Genomic DNA, 20,581 nt, shown 5'->3' with positions numbered 1-20,581 from the left:
TAGTATTTCTTCATGTATCCAGCAGTTACGTGTTGCCTATTCTGCAGCCAAGCATTGTCGTTGTACTTAATATGTAGCAGTGAACAAAAGAAAAACCCATCTTCATAAACTCAAGAGATTTATTTTCTAGTAGGGGAAACAGGCAATAAACAAAACAGATATGTAAAATAAATAATATATTAGATATTGATAAGTGGTGGGGAGAAAATAAACTAGGATGGGCTGCACAGGAGGAGGGAAGGTATCCATTTTTAAATAGCTTGATTGGGGAAGGCCTTATTGAGAATGTGACATAGGAGTACATGGAGGAGGTTGCCTGGCCTAATCATATCAGTTGGTTATCAACCCTAGGTACTCTCTAAAAATGTATCAAAAATGTATCAAATTATGCCTTGTATTATAACTACTCTTTTTTTTTTTTTTTTTTTGAGACAGAGTCTTGTGCTCTCACTCATGCTGGAGTTCAGGGGCATGATCTTGGCTCACTACAACCTCCACCTCCTGGGTTCAAGCGATTCTCCTGCCTCAGCCTCCTGAGCAGCTGGGATTACAGGCGTCCACCACCACGCCTTGCTAATTTTTGTATTCTTAGTAGAGATGGGGTTTCACCACGTTGGCCAGGTTGGTCTCAAACTCGTGACCTTAGGTGATCCACCCGTCTCGGCCTCACAAAGTGCTGGGATTCTAGGCGTGAGCCACTGTGCCCAGCCTATAACTATTCTTATCCTCATGTAAATTATAAATTTGTGATAATAAGGACAATGTACCTTTATGTATTTCATTTCTTTCTTTTTTTTTCTTAAACTAATGACTAACAGTATTGAATTAGAAAAGGTGTTTAATCTCTGTGGAGTTATCTGCAAAATGAAAGAACTGGAAATAATTATTTCCAGGGTTCACCGGGCGCGGTGGCTCATGCCTGTAATCCCAGCACTTTGGGAGTCCAAGGCGGGCGGATCACGAGGTCAGGAGATTGAGACCATCCTGGCTAACATGGTGAAACCCCGTCTCTACTAAAAATACAAAAAATTAGCCAGGCACAGTGGCGGGCACCTGTAGTCCCAGCTACTCAGTAGTTTGAGGCAGGAGAATGGTGTGAACCTGGGAGGCAGAGCTGGCAGTGAGCCAAGACAGCGCCACTGCAGTCCAGCCTGGGTGACAGAGCGAGACTCCATCTCAAAAAAAAAAAAAAAATTATTTCCAGGGTTCTGTCTCATTCTAAAAACTTATAAATTTATGAATTAAAGAATAAAATATGTCTGAGAAATGATAGAATTTGCTGGAATTGGAATGATAGAGCTGTAGAAGAACATCCACAACTTAGATCTCTTCTTTATAACATGAGATGATTACCAGTACTTGGGGAATCCTTCTCAGCGAAACCAGATATACAAAACACTGTTTCTTTGGGCCACCCTCTAGACATAAAATTACTTCATTTTACAGATTACTTATTGTTTGGTATTACTTGTGGCACAGATTCCTAAACTCCTTTAGTAAGTATATATGCCCACCACTATTTACAGATCACTCAACTGATCTAGTTAAGAGTCCTCAATAATGAATTTTATGTGCCAGATGCTTTCTTCAGTATCCGTGGTCTTTTTCTTTTTAAAAAGGCATTATTTTTAAAATAAAACACAGAAAAGTCTAAAAAATTATACCTGGAAGGGATTTGGGAAGAAATTATTCCTCTGATTAATCATTGTATAGGTAAGCTGAATGATTATTACACACACGTGCTCATTTTTTCAAACATCTGAGGCTGTTTTGAGGACATTGTTTGAGAGGATCACGATTCAGTTAGTTCAGTACTGACTTCCCCAAGAGCTCTCATGGAGTTACTGCAGGTTGGACATCCATAATCTGAAATCCAAACTCCTCTAAAATCTGAAATTTTTTGATTGCTGACGTGATACCTTAAGTGGAAAATTCCACACCTGACTTGCGTTTGCAGTCAAAACGCACGTGTACAATGCAGTTCATTCAACATCCTCAAGGGAAAAAGACCTAGCTCCCTTCAGCTGCGGTAGCAGCATGCCTTCATAACAGAACAAGAAATCATGTCAGATTCTAAAATCAAAGCTAGATTAATAAGACAAAAATTGTTGTTAATGAGGCAGATAACTGTGGAGGAAACGTTTATTTTATTTTCATGTATTCATTTATTTTTTGAGACAGAGTCTCACTCTGTCTCCCAGGCTGGAGTGCGGTGGCACAGTCTCGGCTCACTGCAACCTCCACCTCTCGGGTTCAAGCAATGCTCCTGCCTCAGCCTCCCGAGTAGCTGGAATTACAGGCGCACGCCACCACACCCAGCTTATTTTTGTATTTTTAGTAGAGACAGGGTTTTGCCATGTTGGGCAGGCTGGTCTCGAACTCTTGGTCTCAGGTGATCTGCTCGCCTCAGCCTCCCAGAGTACTGGGATTACAGGCGTGAGCCACCGTGCCTGGCCTTTGGAGGAAACATTTACAAATGGCTCTACAGGAGCCATCCAGCAGAATGCCTCCTTATCCCTAGAGAACCCATTTCTTGGTCCCACAATTGCTTCTTATGTTTCTTCTCACCTGAAAAAAATAAAATACAGTATACAGTAACATTTTATTTTATTTTATTTATTTTTTGAGATGGAGTTTCACTCTTGTTGCTCATGTTGGAGTGCAATGGTGCGATCTTGGCTCACTGCAACCTCCGCCTCCTGGGTTCAAGCGATTCTTCTGCCTCAGCCTCCAGAGTAGCTGGGATTACAGGTGCCCGCCATCACGCCCAGCTAATTTTTGTATTTTTAGTAGAGATGGGGTTTCACCACATTGGACAGTCTGTTCAAACTCCTGACCTCAGGCAATTCACCCGCCTTTGCCTCCCAAAGCACTGGGATTACAGGCGTGAGCCACCGTACCTGGCCTATAGTAACATTTTAATCAAAACACAGCATCATAGGTGGAGACTGAAAGCCTACCATTGTCAGTTGTTGCTTTTTTTTAAAAGCTGGCAAACTGGTATTTTGGTGATACTACACTGCATACATTATTTTTTCACTATTTAATGACATGTCCTGTTTTTCACTGTTAAGTTCTTATGTGTGAATAAGTTAAGAAAATTATTGCTTATTGGTATCATAAATTCTGAATCAGGAATGATGATGATGCTATATAGCCATAGATCATCCACATGGGTGGCTGAGATAGTGACATCTTTGTTTTCTCATGGATCATTGTACACAAACTTTGTTTCACATATAAAATTATTTAAAATATTGTATAAAATTACCTTCAAGACCTGGACACTGTCCCCAAGATATCTCATTATATGCATGCAAATATTTCAAAATCTGAAAAAAATTCAAAATCTGAAACGCTTCTGGTACCAATCATTTTTGGATAAGGGATACTCAGCCTATATTCTAGCTTCTAATAATTTTATCAAAATTAGCTTCAAAGCAGCTTCATGGGGCCATTTATTCAATGACCAAGAGCTGCACCAAATTAATCACCTTCATAAAAATATCACTATAGCTGCTGTGAAGACCAATTTCATGAGGTCTCTCTGGGAAGCAGTCCCAATGAGTTCATCATCTGTTACAGGACCTTTTGAGTGACCAAATATGGAGAAACTAAATCTCACCTCTGGTATTTATATATTGTAGATAGTTTTTTTTGGCTACTGACAGGAATCAGCAGCTTATATTTGACATATATCTGTGTTCATATACACTGCATGGTTAATATTTAAAAGTTAAGAATCAATGGCCCAGATGCAGTGGTTCATGCCTGTAATCCTAATGGTTTGGGAGGCTGAGATGGGAGGATCGCTTGAGCCCAGGAGTTCATGACCAGTGTTGGCAACATAGTGAGACCCTGTCTCTACAAAAAAATAAATTGAAAAACATTTGCCAGGTCTGCCTGCCTGTAGTTGTAGCTGCTCAGGAGGCTGACATGGGAGGGTCACTTGAGCTCAGGAGCTCCAGGTTACAGTGAGTTACGATCATGCCACTGCACTCCAGGCTAGGTGACAGAGCAACACACTATCTCTAAAAATAAATAAATGGGAGCCTATTGTAATAGCTTTTATTATTATTAACTAATAATATAGTGAGGCTAACAGATAAAGAGACAATTGCCATTAAAAATGTAGTTACAGTTCACAAGAGGGAGAGGCCCACCACACCATAGGGGCCACATGAGGAGCACTGGGGTCAGTCAAGAGACAAATAAGAAAGGGGAAATCTATGAGCAAGAGCTTTTATTGTGGTTTCCGTGGGAAGGAATGGTTGAGGCAGCATAAGCCAGCTTAAGCTTGGCTTGTTTGAATAATTTCGGTGAGCTCTGGGTCAGAGGACCTGTCCCTAGTTAACTCTCTTGTATATGGCCCTGGGGTGATTACAGCAGGTGGATAGTGGAGAGAACTGGTAAAGGAGGTGGTTGGAGGTGTGGATTCTGGGTTGGTTGTTTTTGCATTTGAAAAACTCACTCAAGGGCAAATTGTTGATTAGAGATTGGCTAGGATTGCACTGAATTGGTAGATTGCTTTAGACAATATGGTCATTTTAACAGTATTAATTCTTCAAAGCAATGAGCATGGGATGTGAATGAGATGGCACATTTGTTATTGGTGTATAGAAACACTACTGATTTTTGTACATTGATTTTGTCCTGCAACTTAACTAAATTCATTTATCAAATCTAAGAGTTTCTTGGTAGAGTCTAGGTTTCTCTAGATATAAGATCATTTAAGCAAAAAGAGACAATTTCACCTTCTTTTCCAATTGGGATGCCTTTTATTTCTTTCCTTTGCCTGATTGCTGTGGCTAGGACTTCTGGTCATATGTTGAATAGGAGTGGTAGAAGTCTTATTCTAGTTTCTAGAGGAAAGGCTTTCAACTTTCAGTATGATGTTAGCTTGGGTTTTTTGTATGTAGCCTGTATTATTTTGAGATATATGCCCTCCATGCTTAGTTTGTTGAGTGTTTGAATCCTGGGAGGATGTTGAATTTTATCAAATGCTTTTTCTGCATCAATTGAGATTATATGTTTTTTTCCCTATATCTTGTAGATGTGATATATTACATTTATTGATTTGTACATGTTGAATCATCCTTGCATCTTTGGTATAAATTACATCTGATCGTGGTATATTATCTTTCTGATGTGCTTTTGGGTTTGGTTTGCTAGTTACTTTGTTGAAGATTTTGCATCTGTGTTCATCAGGAATATGGGCCTGTAGTTTTCTTCTGTGTGTGTGTGTGTCCTTAACTCGTTTTAGTATCAGGGTAATGCTGGCCTCTCGTAGTGAGTTAGGGAGAATTCCCTCCTCTTCGATGATTTAGGAATAGTTTCAGGAGGATAAATATTAGTTCTTCTATGTATGTTTGATAGAATTCAGCTGTTACTCCTTCTGGTCCTGGTCTTTTCTATGTTAGACTTTTTATTGTTTTTTTGTTTTTTTGAGATGGAATGTCACTCTGTCTCCCAGGCTGCAGTGCAGTAGTGGCGTGATCTTGGCTCACTGCAACCTCCACTTTCCGGGTTCAAGTGATTCTACTGCCTCAGCCTCCCAAGTAGCTGGGAATACAGTGGCGCACCACCATTCCCGGCTAATTTTTGTATTTTTTATAGAGATGTACTTTCACCATGTTGGCCAAGCTGGTCTTGAACTCCTGACCTCAGGTGATCCACCTGCCTCAGCCTCCCAAAGTGCTGGGATCACAGGCGTGAGCCACCACACCCAACCTAGGAGACTTCTTATTGATTCAATCTCATTACTCATTATGTTCAAGTTTTCTATTTATTTCTGATTCAATCTTGGTATGTTGTATGTTTCCATTTCCTCTAGGTTTTACAGCTTGTCATTATAAGTTGTTGATAATAGTCTCTCATCTTTTTTATTTCTGTGGTCTCATTTGTATTGTCTCCATTTTCATTTAAATTGTTTGGGTCTTTTCTTGGTTAGTCTAGTGATTTGTCAATTTTGTTTATCTTTTCAAATAACCAACTTTTTGTTTTGTTGGTCCTTTGCATTATTTATTTATTTATTTTTTCACTCTCTATTTCATTTAGTTCTGCTTTGACCTTTTGTAATTCTTTTCTTCTGCTAATTTTCTGTTTGGTTTGTTGTTGCTGTGTTCCTTGAGGTGCATTGTCAGATTTATAGTTTATAACTTTTTACCTTCTGGATGTCAGCATTTATTGCTATAAATTTCCCTCCTAGCACCATTTTTGCTGTATCTCACTGATTTTCGTATGGTGTTTCCATTTTTACTTATTTCTTTTTTTTTTTTTTTTTTTTTGAGATGGAGTCTTGCTCTGTCGCCCAGGCTGAAGTGCAGTGGCTCGGTCTCGGCTCACTGCAAGCTCCGCCTCCCGGGTTCACGCCATTCTCCTGCCTCAGCCTCCAGAGTAGCTGGGACTACAGGCGCCCGCCACCACGCCCGGCTAACTTTTTTGTGTTTTTAGTAGAGACGGGGTTTCACCGTGTTAGCCAGGATGGTCTCGATCTCCTGACCTCGTGATCCGCCCGCCTCAGCCTCCCAAAGTGCTGCGATTACAGGTGTGAGCCACCGCGCCTGGCCCATTTTTACTTATTTCAAGACATTTTTTTTATTTCTATCTTAATTGTTTTGTTGACCCAGTGATCATTCAGGAACATGTTTTTTAATTTCCGTGTATGTGTATAGCTTCCAGGGTTCCTTTTGGTGTTGATTTCTAGTTGTATTCCAGTGTGTTCTGAGAAGACACATGCTATGATTTTGATTTTTAAAAATGTTGAGACTTGTTTTGTGTCCTAACATGTAGTCTGTCCTGTAGAATGTTCTACGTTCTGATGAAAAGAATGTATATTCTGCAGTTGTTGGATAGAATGTTCTGTAAATGTCTGTTAGGTCCATTTGGTCTTAAGTCCAATTTAAATCCAATGTTTTTTGTTTGTTTGTTTTCTTTCCAGATGATCTGTCTAATGCTGTGAATGGGGTATTGATGTCCCTCATTATTATTGTGTTGCAATCTAGTTCTCTGTTTATATTTGATAATATTTGCTTTATGAATCTGGATGCTCCTATATTGGGTGTATATATGTATTTAGAATTGTTACATATTTTTTCTGAAATGACTCCTTTATCACTATATAATGACCTTTTTTTTTTTTTTTTTTCTTTTTGAGACAGAGTCTCTCTCTGTTGCCCAGGCTGGAGTGCAGTAGCTTGATCCTGGCTCACTGCAAGCTTCATCTCCCAGGTTCAAGTGATGCTCCTGCCTCAGCTTCCCGAGACTCATGCTACTGTACTCCAGCCTGGGCAACAGAGTGAGACTCCATCTAAAAAAAAAAAACAAAAAAAGTGCTGGGATTACAGATGTAAGTCACCGTGCCAGCCATCTTTTTTTTTTTTTAACTGTTCTTGACTTAAAGTTCATTTTAGCTGATATAAGTATAGCCACCACTTGCTTTTGGATTTTGTTTGCATGGAATATCTTTTTCCATCCCTTTAATTGCAGTCTATATTTGTCTTTAGTGTTAAAGTGAGTTTCTTGTAAGCAGTGTCTAGGTGGATAATATGTTTGAATCCATTCAACCTTTCTATATCTTTTAAGAAGAGAATTTAATCTGTTTATGTTCCAGTTTATTATTGATATGTGAGGCTTTGTTCCTGTCATACTGTTGTTTTCTGTTGTTTTATATATTCTTTGTTCCTGTCTTTTTCTCTTACAGTTTGTCATTGTGGTTTGGTAGATTTTTGTAGTGATACTGTTTGAATTATTTTCTTGCTTTGTATGTTTTCTTTACCAGTGAGTTTTACACTTTCATGTGATTTCATGATGGTAAATGTCATCCTTTCGCCTCCAAGTTTAGGACTTCCTTGAGCATTTCTTCTAGGGATGGTCTAGTGGTAATGAATTCTTTTAGCATTTGTGTTGGGATGACTTTATTTCTCTTTCATTTATGCATGAGAATTTAATTGACTACATTTAGTTGCCAGTTATTTTCTTCACACACTGAATATATCATTCCATTCTCTTCTGGCCTGTGAGTTTTCTCCTGAGAAATCCACTGTTAGTCTGATTGAGGTTTTTTCTTTTTCTTTTTTTTTTTTTTTTGATAGGTGACTAGACTCCTTTCTCTTGCTGTTTATAGGATTTGCTCTTTAAATATGACTTTAGACAGTCTGATTGTAATGTGCTGTGAGGAAGATCTTTTTGCATTGCATTTGCTTTGAGGTCGTTGAACATTTTGTTTCTGAATGTCTAAATCTTTTGATAGACTTGGGAAGTTTTCATCTGTTATTTTATTAAATAAGTTTCCTAATCCTTTGTTTCTTTGCCCTTGAGTATGCTGCTAATTTGTAAATTTGGTCACTTCATGTTGTCCCAAATGTCACAAAGCCTTTTTTGTTTTTTAATTTGGCCAGGCACAGTGGCTCATGCCTATAATCCTAACACTTTGGGAGGCTGAGATGGGAGGATCGCTTGAGGCTAGGAGTTTGAGACCAGCCTCTTTAACATCGTGAGACCCCATGTCTTTTTATTTAAAAATATATATATATTTCTGACTGGGCTATACCAACATACCTGTTTTCAGGTTTTGAGATTCTTTCTTCTGCCTGATCTGGTTTATTGTTGAAGCTTTCAAATGTATTTTATATTTCCTTCAGTGATTTCTTCAGTTCCAGAATTTGTTTTGTTCTTTTAAAAATATCGATCTCTTTGATAAATTTATCATTCATATCCTGAATTATTTTCCTGATTTCTTTGTATTGTTTTTCTGAATTCTCTTGTATCTCACTGAGCTTCTTTAAAAATTAATGTTTTGGGCCAGGCGCAGTGGCTCACGCTTGTAATCCCAGCACTTTGGGAGGCCGAGGTGGGTGGATCACGAGGTCAGGAGATCGAAACCACGGTGAAACCCCGTCTCTACTAAAAATACAAAAAAAAAAATTAGCTGGGCGTGGTGGCGGGCGCCTGTAGTCCCAGCTACTCGGGAGGCTGAGGCAGGAGAATGGCGTGAACCTGGGAGGCGGAGCCTGCAGTGAGCCGAGATTGCGCCACTGCACTCCAGACTGGGCAACAGAGCGAGACTCCGTCTCAAAAAAAAAAAAACAAAAAAATTAATGTTTTGAGGCCGGGCATGGTGGCTCACGCCTGTAACCCCAGCACTTTGGGAGCCCGAGGTGGGTGGATCATGAGGTCAAGAGATCAAGACCATCCTGGCCAACATGGTGAAACCCCGTCTCTACTAAAAATACAAAATTTAGCTGGGCATGGTGGTGCGTGCCTGTACTCCCAGCTACTCAGAAGGCTGAGGCAGGAGAACCGCTTGAACCCAGGAGGCAGAGGTTGCAATGAGCTGAGATCATGCCACTGCACTCCAGCCTGGTGACAGAGCGAGACTGCATCTCAAAAAAAAAAAAAAAAAAAAAAAATCAATGTTTTTTTTTATCTGAGATTTCTGAAATTTCTTTTTGACTGTCTATTGCTAAATAATTATTGTGTTTCTTTGTAGGTGTCCTGTTTTCTTGCTTTTCATGTACCTGTTCCCTTATGTTGATATCTGCACATATGCTGTAGCAGGCACTTCTTTTTTGGCATTTGCTTTTATAAGGGAGGACTTCTTTCCTGCAAATGTATCTGTGGTGCTGGCTTGGTCTACCCCCAGTTGCTGGATTGCTACTGGCTTGCTTTCCTGTTCCAGCAGTGACAAAAAAAAAAAAAAAAAATTATTCTGCCAATCTCTGCCATTTGATGGTGAGTTTAATCCGTTTACATTTAAACCAATTCCTGATAAGGAAATATTTACTTCTGCTATTTTGCTATTTGCTCTGTGTGTGTGTCTGTGTGTGTGTGTGTGTGTGTGTGTGTGTGTGTATGTGAACCCCTCCTGGGTTCAAGTGATTCTCCTGCCTCAGCCTCCTGAGCAGCTGGGATTATAGGCATGCGCCACCACACCCAGCTAATTTTTGTATTTTTAGTAGAGACGGGATTTCTCCATGTTGGTCAGGCTGGTCTTGAACTCTCAAACTCAGGTGGTCTGCCCACCTCGGCCTCCCAGTCTTTAGTTATTTTCTTACTGGTTACCTTGAGAATTACAGGTAATACCTTAAACTTATAACAACCTAGTTTAAATTAATATTAAACTAGATTGGTATTAATAATACCTTTAATAATTTGCAAAAACTCTGCTTTTTTAAATTTTTTTTTGCACACAAAACATTTTCTAAAAATACATACAAACAAAAAAATGCATATCAAACATATTAGGAAGGTTGCACATGGGAAGACGGGGAATAGAAATGGGGGGTGGGAATTAAAGAAAATAAATGAGAGAGGGACTTTGTATGGATCAATGATAATAACTCAATCCTCTATGTCTTTGACAAAGAGGAAGGAGAAGGAAGAGGAAGAAAAAGAAAGTGGGATAAAGGATCAGAAAGGGAGGAAAACAGAAAAAATTAGAGTGTGACTCCAGTGTAGACCTGTTTTGTTGTTGCTGGGTTGGTTGGTTGGTTTGTCTGTTGTATTTTTCATATGTTTCGCCATGTTGGCCAGGCTGGTCTCGAACTCCTAGCCTCAAGTGATCAACCCGCCTTGGCCTCCCAGAGTGCTGGGACTACAGGCGTGAGCCACCATGTCCAGCCCCCACATTGCGTCTGGCCTCCGTGGTAGACCTCCTAGATGGGGCGGCCGGGCAGAGGCACTCCTCACATCCCAGATGGGGCGGCCGGGCAGAGGCGCTCCTCACTTCCCAGATGGGGCGGCCGGGCAGAGGCACTCCTCACATCCCAGACAATGGGCGGCTGGGCAGAGGTGCTCCTCACATCCCAGACAGGGCGGCCGGGCAGAGGTGCTCCTCACATCCCAGATGGGGCGGCCGGGCAGAGGCGCTCCTCACTTCCCAGACAATGGGCGGCGGGGCAGAGGCACTCCTCACTTCCCAGACGATGGGCGGCGGGGCAGAGGCACTCCTCACTTCCCAGACAGGGCGGCCGGGCAGAGACACTCCTCACTTCTTCCCAGATGGGGCAGCCAGGCAGAGGCGCTCCTCACTTCCCAGACGGGGCGGCCAGGCAGAGGCGCTCCTCACTTCCTAGACGGGGTGGCGGCCTGGCAGAGGCGCTCCTCACTTCTTCCCAGACGGGGCAGCCGGGCAGAGGCGCTCTTCACTTCCCAGACGGGGCGGCCGGGCAGAGGTGCTCTCACTTCTTCCCAGACGGGGCGGCCGGGCAGAGGCGCCCCTCACTTCCCAGATGGAGTGGCCGGGCAGAGACGCCCCTCACTTCCTAGACGGAGTGGCGGCCGGGCAGAGGCGCTCCTCACTTCCCAGACGGGGCGGCCAGGCAGAGGCGCTCCTCACTTCCCAGATGGGGCGGCCGGGCAGAGACGCTCCTCACTTCCTAGACTGGGCGGCGGCCGGGCAGAGGCGCTCCTCACCTCACAGACGGAGCGGCCGGGCAGAGGCGCACCTCACATCCCAGACAATGGGTGGCCAGGCAGAGACGCTCCTCACCTCCCAGACGGGGCGGCGGCCGGGCAGAGGCTGCAATCCTAGCACCCTGGGAGGCCAAGGCAGGCGGCTGGGAGGCAGAGGCTGCAGCGAGCCAAGACCACGCCACCCACTCCAGCCCCACCCGCACCTGCACCCGGAGGCCAAGGCAGGGCTGCAGCGAGCCAAGACCATGCCACCGCACTCCAGCCCGGGCAACACCCAGCACCGAGTGAGCGAGACTCCGTCTGCAGTCCCAGCACCTCAGGAGGCCCAGGCGGGCAGACCGCTGGAGGTCAGGAGCCGGAGACCAGCCTGGCCAAAATGGCGAAACCCCGCCTCCAGCCAAAGGACACAAACCAGGCAGGGGTGGTGGCGCGTGCCCACAATCCCAGGCAGCCCGCAGGCCGATGCAGGAGAATCTCGGTAGCCGGAGGCAGGGAGTCTGCAGGGAGCCGACTACACTCCAGCCTGGGCAACAGAGGGAAGAAAAGAGAAAGGAAGAAAGAAAGAAAGGGAAAGAAGGAAGGAAGAAGGAAGGAGGGAAAGAAGGAAGGAGGGAGGGAAGGAAGGAGGGAGGGAGGGAAGGAGGGAGGGAGGGAAGGAGGGAAGGAAGGAAGGAAACTGCTTCTTATATGTATGTTTCTCCCCCTTATGTTGTGATTGTCACAGATTACATCTTTCTACATTGTTTGGCCATTAACATAGATTTGTAATTTTTGTTTTATGCATTTGTCTTTAAATCATATGCGAAAAAGAGGGCTTATTAATCAAAATACAGTGATACTTTCTTCATTACTTACCTATGTAACCATTGTTCATTATTTCTGTATATGGTTTTCAGTTACTGTTCAGTGTTTTTTCCTTTTAGCCTGAAGAATTCCCATGAGCATTTTTTTGTAGGTCAAGTCTACAAGTAACAGACCTCAGCTTTCTTTAATCCAGGAATGTCTTAATTTCTATTGCATTTGTGAGAGAGTTTTGCTGGATATCAGTCTCAGGATTCTCTCTCTTTGGAGTTCAACAGATTTACTATAATGTGTCTTGATGTGGATCTCTTTGAGTTTATCCTATTTGCAGTTTATGCACTTCTTGGTTGTGTATATTAACTTTTTCATCCAGAGGGATTTGACTATTATTTCTCAAGATATAATTTCAGCTCCCTTTTCTTTCAGCTTTCCTTCTTTGACTTTCATTATGTATATGTTAGTAATTTTTTGGGTGTCCCACACGTCTCTTAGGCTCCGTTTATTTTTCTTCATTCTTTTTTCTTTCTTAGACTGGATAATTTCACTTGACCTATATTCATTTTTACTGATTTTTTTTTTTTTTTTTTTTTTTTGGAAATGGAGTCTCACTCTGTTGCCCAGGCTGGAGCTCAGTGCCGCGATCTCAGTTCACTGCAACCTCTGCCTCTTGGGTTCAAGGGATTCTCCTGCCTCAGCCTCCCAAGTAGCTGGGATTACAGGCACACACCACCAAACCTGGCTAATTTTTGTGGTTTTTTTAATAGAGACGGGGTTTCACCACATTGGCTAGGCTGGTCTCCTAGCCTTGTGATCCGCCCACCTCGGCCTCCTAAAGTGCTGGGATTACAGGCGTAAGACGCCGCGCCCGGCCGTTTTTACTGATTCTTATGCCCGCTCCAATCTGCTGTTGAGCCCCTTTAGTGAATTTTTAATTTCATTTGTTGTACTTTTCAGTTCTAAAATTTCTATTTCTTTTGTAAAAATTTCTCTCTTTATTGCCATTTCCTGTTTGTTGCATACTTTGTTTTCTTGAGTTCTCTAAACATATTTAAGACAGTTGATTTAAAGTTATAGCCTAGTAATTCCCCTAGTCATTCAACAGGATAAGTTTCTGTTAATTTCTTTTTTTTTTTCCTATGACTGGGCCATATTTTCTTGTTTGTTTGCATGCTTAGTTTTTTGTTATTGTCATTAAATACTGTACATTTTGAATATTGTGATGAGCAAAAAGGAAAAAAATAAGAAAAAAAAGATATCTTCTCCAGGTATATGCATTTTGTTTCTGTATGGGGACACTACTTCAGTGCTTAGCCAGGTCTTTCACAACCCTGCCTTAGTCCTATCCTTAGCCTAGAGATTAGCCAGAGGTTGAAGTTATGCTCCCCTCAGATCTCTTCTAAGCATGCATTCTGCCCTGAGCATTCAAGTGGCTTTCTAGTTCCCTGGTATACTTGAGCACTTTTTCCAAGACTTTATTCCCCAAAGATTCTCATTCCCTACCTTTTCTTTCCTTGGCTTTCAGCATATCTGTTGTTTGTCTCAACTGTTCTTTTGCCCTACACAGCAGCGACTTGTTAATTTGCCTTTTAGTCTTTTTGAAAAACATCCCGTGTAGCTATGTCTTCATGGTGAAGCAGCATTGTTGTCTGGGGTAATACCCAAGGTTCATTGTCCCACAGCCACGGAAAACCAGGACATAAACACACCACTGTGAAGTTAAGAGTGGATGTTTAATAGGTGAAAGAAGGAGAGGAGCTGTCTGCACAGAGAGGGGTCACGGAGAAAATGGGTTGCCGCTTCCGCAGTCAAATGCAGGTTTTACAGATGAGCTTGAGGAGGCAGTGTCTGATTTACATAGGGCCCAAAAAATTGGTCGGACCAGGTGCCACTTGCATAGGATGTGAAGAAGCTGGCTACCCCACCCTGATCTTTTATTATGCAGATGGTTCTCTACCGGGCCAGCGCCATGTTGCCTGCTTTTTTACCGTACACGTGGTGACAAAGAAAAGGGAAGATGGAGACCGGGTGCAGTGGCTCACGCCTGTAATCCCAGCACTTTGGGAGGCCGAGGTGGGCAGATCACCTGAGGTCAGGAGTTCGAGACCAGCCTGGCCAATATGGTGAAACCCTGTCTCTACTAAAAATACACAAAAAAATTAGCCAGGCATCATGGCGCACGCCTGTAATCCCAGCTGCTTGGGAGGCTGAGGCGGGAGAATCACTTGAACCCAGGAAGCGGAGGTTTTGGTGAGCCATGATTGCAGCACTGCACCCCAGAGTGAGACTTTGTCTCAAAAAAAAAAAAAAAAAAAAAAAGAAAAGGGAAGATGCAGCCTCCTTGTTTAACATACTTGGCTTCCAGGTATCCCTTTTCTATTGCAGAGCATTTACCTGTGCAAACTTCTAGCTTGCTTATCTATGTTTGCAGCTCTATTTTTCAGGCTGCTCTTTGTTAGAAAAGAAATTATTTGGGAGCTGCTTTTTATTAAAAGGGAAGCCTTGCTGAGGGCTCCTTAACCCTCACTATCTACCTAATTTCTTTCTAGCTCCGGTACCAATTGCAAGAAAGTTCTGACTTAGCTGAAATGCAGTCAGACCCCTTGAATCAAAACAATTCCTTAGGAATGAGGTCTCTTTTACTTGGGAACCAAGTCAAGACAAACAATTCCTTGAGAACAAGATCCCTTTGACTGTTGTCGGGATTAGGTTCTCAGGCTAGTAAAGTAGCATGCTATCTTTAAGACCGCTACTGTGGCCAGGTAGGGAGTGTGGCAAGGGTGTGTTACAGTACTACAAAACGCTCTTACCCTTTTTCAGTTGCCCTTTTTCTGATTAAGTGTTTTCTCAGTTGTAAGCTTTTTACTCTCTTCCCAAATTCCAGTAAAAGTGATTCTGACAGCTATGCAGTAGTTTTCAATGTTTCTAAGACAGGATGACCCCTAGCACTTCCTATTTTGCCTTTTTTTTTTTGTTCTTATTGATGCATTTCTAATTCAAAAGCACACCCTAGCCCACTTTAGTCTGTAGTTCAATATCCTATTGTGGTCTGTCCCACTTATGTACTATCCCGAGGCCAATGTGAATTCTGGAAATTATTCTACACTATAATTTAGTTTTCAGTATTTTTTTCTGTGTAGATTCTGGTTCGTTTTATGTAGGGGTTATTTAGGACTTCATAAACAGATGTAAAAGATTCTTGTCTGAAGGCTCCTCTTCTCTGATTCTCCCTTATCTCTTCTTGGGATGACTTAAGTGCAGGATGTGGAAAGTTAACAGAGCACCCCACTGTGTGTGCAGCTGCCATGCTGGTCGAGATCAGAAATGACATCCTTTCTTTGCTTATGTTTGCTTGGTGTCAGGTGGGGCTAGCTGACAAAGCTTCCTCTCTCAGTCTTTCCGATAGCAGTACCTGATTGGGAGGTGAGGACTCTGCTTTGCCTGCTTTTCTTATTGTTGGCAGTGATGGTTGACAGGCTTCACACCTCAGCCTCTGTGGCTAAAGTGCCTGATTAGGAGTGAAAGGGGCACAGCTCCTCTTTGGCATTAGGGTTCCCTTCTGCCGGGCCTGTTTCTTCTGATTTTGCATGATCTCCTTTGGTTAGAGGGAATGGTCTTTCCTGGGGCCTTTTGGGTTGTTGTTGTTAATGTACCCTTTGGTAATTCTGGGTTGCAGTTTGCTCCTGTGTACAGACTGGGATATACAGGAGGCAAAAATAAATCCTAAGGAATTCATTTCCAGGTCCTCCCTTGATTCCTGAAGACTCTACCTGTCCTGCTTTCTTCTTTCCACATTTCAGAGTTTCTGATATTTGCTTTATGTACTGTGTTCATGGTTTTAAATTATAGTTAATGGAAGCATTGGGGTGGAATATGCTTACTCTATCATGACTGTTACAGGAACTCAACTCCCGCAATCATTTATCAAATGAATGATTAAATGATACATGGTTCTTGCCTTCCAGTTACTTGTGGTGTATGTGACTTACATTATTAACATAGATGTACTATTAAGAGAATTAAGACTCATTCCTGTGACAGTTCTCATAGGCAAAGAAATGAGATTATTTCTAGCTGTTAGGGAATAGGATATGTGGTGTGGTGGTGTGGTAATTGTGCTGACAGTGGTTCTCTGTCACCAACTGGATGTCCTGCAGCTCAGTTCAGTTCTCACACTAACAGACCCCACAAGTTATAGGCAGAGGTCTCCACAAAGAGTGCCTCCACTTCACACTCCAGCTGCAAGTATCAAGGTCCACCTGCAGTTAGGACCAACTGGCCATAAATTCTGGAGTTCCCACAAATCTCTCAGGTTTAATAATGTGCTAGAACCACTCAGAACCACTCACAGAACATACTGAAAACACTATACTTATAATTAGCATTTTATTATGAAGGATACAACCCAGACACAGCCAAATGGAAGTAATACATAGACGAAGGTCTGGGGGTTGGGGAGACAGAGATTCCTTGTGGAATCCAGGCACATTATCCTCCCAGCACATCAGTGTATTCACCAACCAGGAAGCTCTGCTATGCTCCCGGTTAGCCCTCAAATGATGTGTCTGGTGATGTTTGATGTGTTTTCCTGGTGAACAGCCTCCAGTCTGCAATACGTGGAAGCCACTATGAGACAACTCATTAGCATAACAAAGACACATCTGTTACTCAGGAAGTTCCAAGGGTTTTAAAGCGCTGTGCCAGAAACTGGCACTTACATACTGTCTGTTCTTCATTATTCTTTATTGTATTATAGTCATCAAATAAAATTTCAGAGAATGTGGCATTTGAGTGATTTAAATAATACATAGACTTAAATGTTTGAAAATGGGGAAAGGGGTATTCTAGGCTGAGAAAGTAGCATTAGCAGTCACAGCAGAGGAAAACACACACACAAGTGCAGGAATTGATATGTAGAACTACATCAAGTTTTTGGTTTTAGTGTAGGACACATGAAAAGGAAAAATAAGAAAGCTAGATTGGGTCTATCATTTAATGATATTTATTAATCAGAGAATCATTTATTCCTACAGAGCAGAAGAGAGAAAAGATCTGTTCATGTTTTTCCGAAGCCTGCATTTTTTTGTGGAGTGGTTTGAATATCGTAAGCGCACGTTTAAACATTTCAAGGTAAAGTCCGAAGTCTTTGAATTTAAACATATATGGAAAACAAAGCTGATATTAATTGGGGATTCATCCATAACATCCTTTTCTTAAAAGCTTTCAAGCAGTAGAAAATATTCTCATTGACTTGTGGAATTTGCAATTATTTGGAATAACTGGAGGAGGATTACTTCTGTACAAATCAGTGAACAATTTATATTGTGGAATGTCTTGAAAGAAGTGTGGTTATATTCAAATTTATTTAAAATGCACATTTTGGAAAAACATTCTTTCAAGAGTATTTGAAGTAAAACAACAAATGTTAATAAAGAATATCATCACAGCAGGCTTATCATGTAATGGTATACTGCTAACTTCCTGAGCCAGACTCTGTTTCCAGCTTCTCAATTGTACATTTCAAGTTTAAATACCAAAGCCTGATTCTTGTGAAGTAATGCTTCCTAAAGCCTGATATGGGTACTTTAAAGTACTTCCTTTTATTCCCTTTGTTTTTGGGCATAACTGAAATTAAGTTTGGTTGCATCGTAATACCTCAGGTTCTACTCATTTGGATAGCATCAAATTATTGACAGCATTAATCCACACAGAAACCAGTTCTGAAAGTCAACTTAAATAATATTTCAAGGTTCAGATTCTCTCAAAAGCCTAACCAGGTCATGACTATTGTTTTTAGGACTTGTACTAACTCTCCTTTATTTGGGGTTCTATTGTTTTTTATTATTATTTATTCTATATGGTTGAGCTAATAAGATCTGTCAGGCCTAGGATTTTTTTCCACAAAGAAACATGGGCAGTTCTGTACTATAGTACCTTGAGGCATTCTCATGATTTTGTTATATTTGATCATAGGTAGTCTTATGCCAGAAAAGTTAAATATTTCTGCTTCACAAGTGTTATAATACACTAATGACCGGGGAGTGTGCTGGCAGTTATGGTAATAGATGAATCACTTAATGTTGCTGTTTCGTTATGCATTTGAATGGATGATGGAAAATGGGAGCACTAGTCTCCATTTCCAAAGCTGATTTGACTCTACGTGCTTTCAGGCAGGTATGAAGTATAATTGGTGTATTTTTCCTGTGGAGGGTAAAGAGCTTCTAGGAGCTGGTCTTTGCTAGTTATAACATTACTAGGGTAGAAAAAACCAGTCACATTGTTCTGTAACCATCACCAATATCCACATTGTTTTGTAACTGTCACCACTATCCTTCTCCAGAAGTTTTTCATCATCCCAAACTGAAACATACCCATTAAACATTAACTCCTCATTCCTGCCTTCTCTTAGCGCTTGCTACCACTGTTGTGTTTTCTGTTTCTATGAATTTGACTATTCTAGGTACCTCATATATGTGGAGTGTCTTTTCACTTAGCATAATGTCCTCAAAGTTTCTCCATGTCGTAGCATGTGTCAGATTTCTTTTTTTTTTTTTTTTTTTTTTTTGAGACAGGGTCTCACTCTGTCGCCGAGGCTGGAGTCCAGTGGTGCAGTCACAGCTCATGGCAGCTTTGACTGTCCCTGGCTCAGGTGATCCTCCCACCTCAGCCTCCCAAGTAGCTGAGACTACAGGCGCACGCCACCATGTCAGCTAATTTATGTATTTTTTGTAGAGATGCAGTTTCGCCATGTTGCCCATGCTGGTCTCAAACTACTGGGCTCAAGCAATTGACCTATCTTGGCCTCCCAAGCCCAGTGCCCTCCCCCTGCCTTTTTATTAAGGCTGGATCATATATTCCATTAAATGTATATACATTTTGCTTATCCATTCTTTGGCTGATGGGCACTGGTTGTTTTTACTTTTGGGCTATTGTGAATAATCCTGCTGTGAACATTAGTGTACTGATATCTGTTTGCACCCCTTTCAATTCTTTTAAGTGTAATTATATACCTGGAAATAGAATTGCTGGATCATATGGTAATTCTATGTTTAATTATTTGAAGAACCGCGTACTCTTTTCCACAGCGCTTGTACCATTTTACACCAGCAAAGCACAAGTACTTCAATTTCTCTACAACTACTTTAATACTTGTTATTTTCTGCTTTTTTTTTTTTTTTTTTTTTTGGCTATAGCCAACCTAATGGGTAGGAAGTGATATCTCACTGTGGTTTTGATTTACATCCTCCTAATGGTTAGTGATGTTAAATGTATTTTTATGTGCTGGTTGTCGATTTGTATATCTTTGAGGAAATGTCTGTGCAAGTCCTTAGCCCATTTTTGAATTGGGTTGTTTTTTGTTGTTGAATTGTAGAGTTTATATATTCTAGATATTAATTTCCTCTTAAATATATGATTTCAAAATACTTTCTCTAGGTTGTCTTTTGACTCTTGATAGTGTCCTTTGATGAGCAGAAATTTTTGATTTTTAAAATTTATTTTTATTTAATTTTTAATTGACTAATAGTAATTTTACATATTCGTAGGGTACATAGTGATGTTTCAATACATATAATGTATAGTGATCAGATCAGGGTAATTAGCATTTCCATCAGCTTAAACATTTATCATTTCTTTGTGTTGGGAACCATCAGTATCTTCTAGCTACTTGAAGCTATATATTATCGTTAATTATAGTCATCTTACAATGATATAGAACTTATTCCTCCTATCTAGCTGTAATTTTGTATCCTTCAACAAATCTCTCCCAAAAGTTTTAAATTTTGATGGAGACCAGTTTATCTATTTTTTCTTTTTTACCTGTGTTTTTGGTGACAAATCCAAGTAATTACATGCCAAATTCAATGTCATAAAGGTTTTCCTCTATATTTTCTCTAAGAATTTTATAATTTAACCCTTAAGTTTAGGTCTTTTAGTTCGTTTTTTAATATTACATAAGGTAGGTATCCAACTTCATTCTTTTGTATATGAATATCCAGTTTTCCCAGCACCATTGTTGAAGAGACTGGTGTTCTCCACTGAATGGTCTTTGTACTTTTGTTGAAAAGTATCTGACCCTATTTGGAAGGGTTTATTTCTGGGCTGTTTAGTTTATTCTATTCGTCTATATGTCTGTACTTATGCTAGTACCACACTGTTTTCTTTTTTTGTTTTTAGACAGAGTCTTGCTCTGTCGCCTAGGCTGGAGTGCAGTGGTGCGATCTCGGCTCACTGCAACCTCCGCCTCCTGGTCAAGCGATTCTCCTGCCTCAGCCTCCCAGTAGCTGGGATTACAGGCACCTGCCACCACACCCGGCTAATTTTTTGGAATTTTTAGTAGAGACAGAGTTTAACCATGTTGGCCAGGCTG

The 20,581-nt window shown here is 41.2% G+C and overlaps 1 protein-coding gene across 1 annotated transcript in view; it reads left to right on the top strand.

Annotated features, from left to right (window-relative positions):
- CENPP (centromere protein P) overlaps positions 1-20,581 on the top strand; it is a 295,669-nt gene that overhangs the window by 46,061 nt on the left and 229,027 nt on the right. Inside the window, exon 5 of the mRNA XM_003260490.4 lies at positions 17,247-17,343. Coding sequence (XP_003260538.1) covers positions 17,247-17,343 — 97 coding nt within the window. The remainder of the gene's footprint in view (positions 1-17,246; positions 17,344-20,581) is intronic.

The sequence above is a fragment of the Nomascus leucogenys genome, chromosome 1a (assembly GCF_006542625.1).
Source record: "Nomascus leucogenys isolate Asia chromosome 1a, Asia_NLE_v1, whole genome shotgun sequence".
NCBI lineage: Eukaryota > Metazoa > Chordata > Mammalia > Primates > Hylobatidae > Nomascus > Nomascus leucogenys.
The sequence above is the reverse complement of the archived record's forward strand: the minus strand, read 5'-3'. Positions and strand labels throughout refer to the sequence as shown.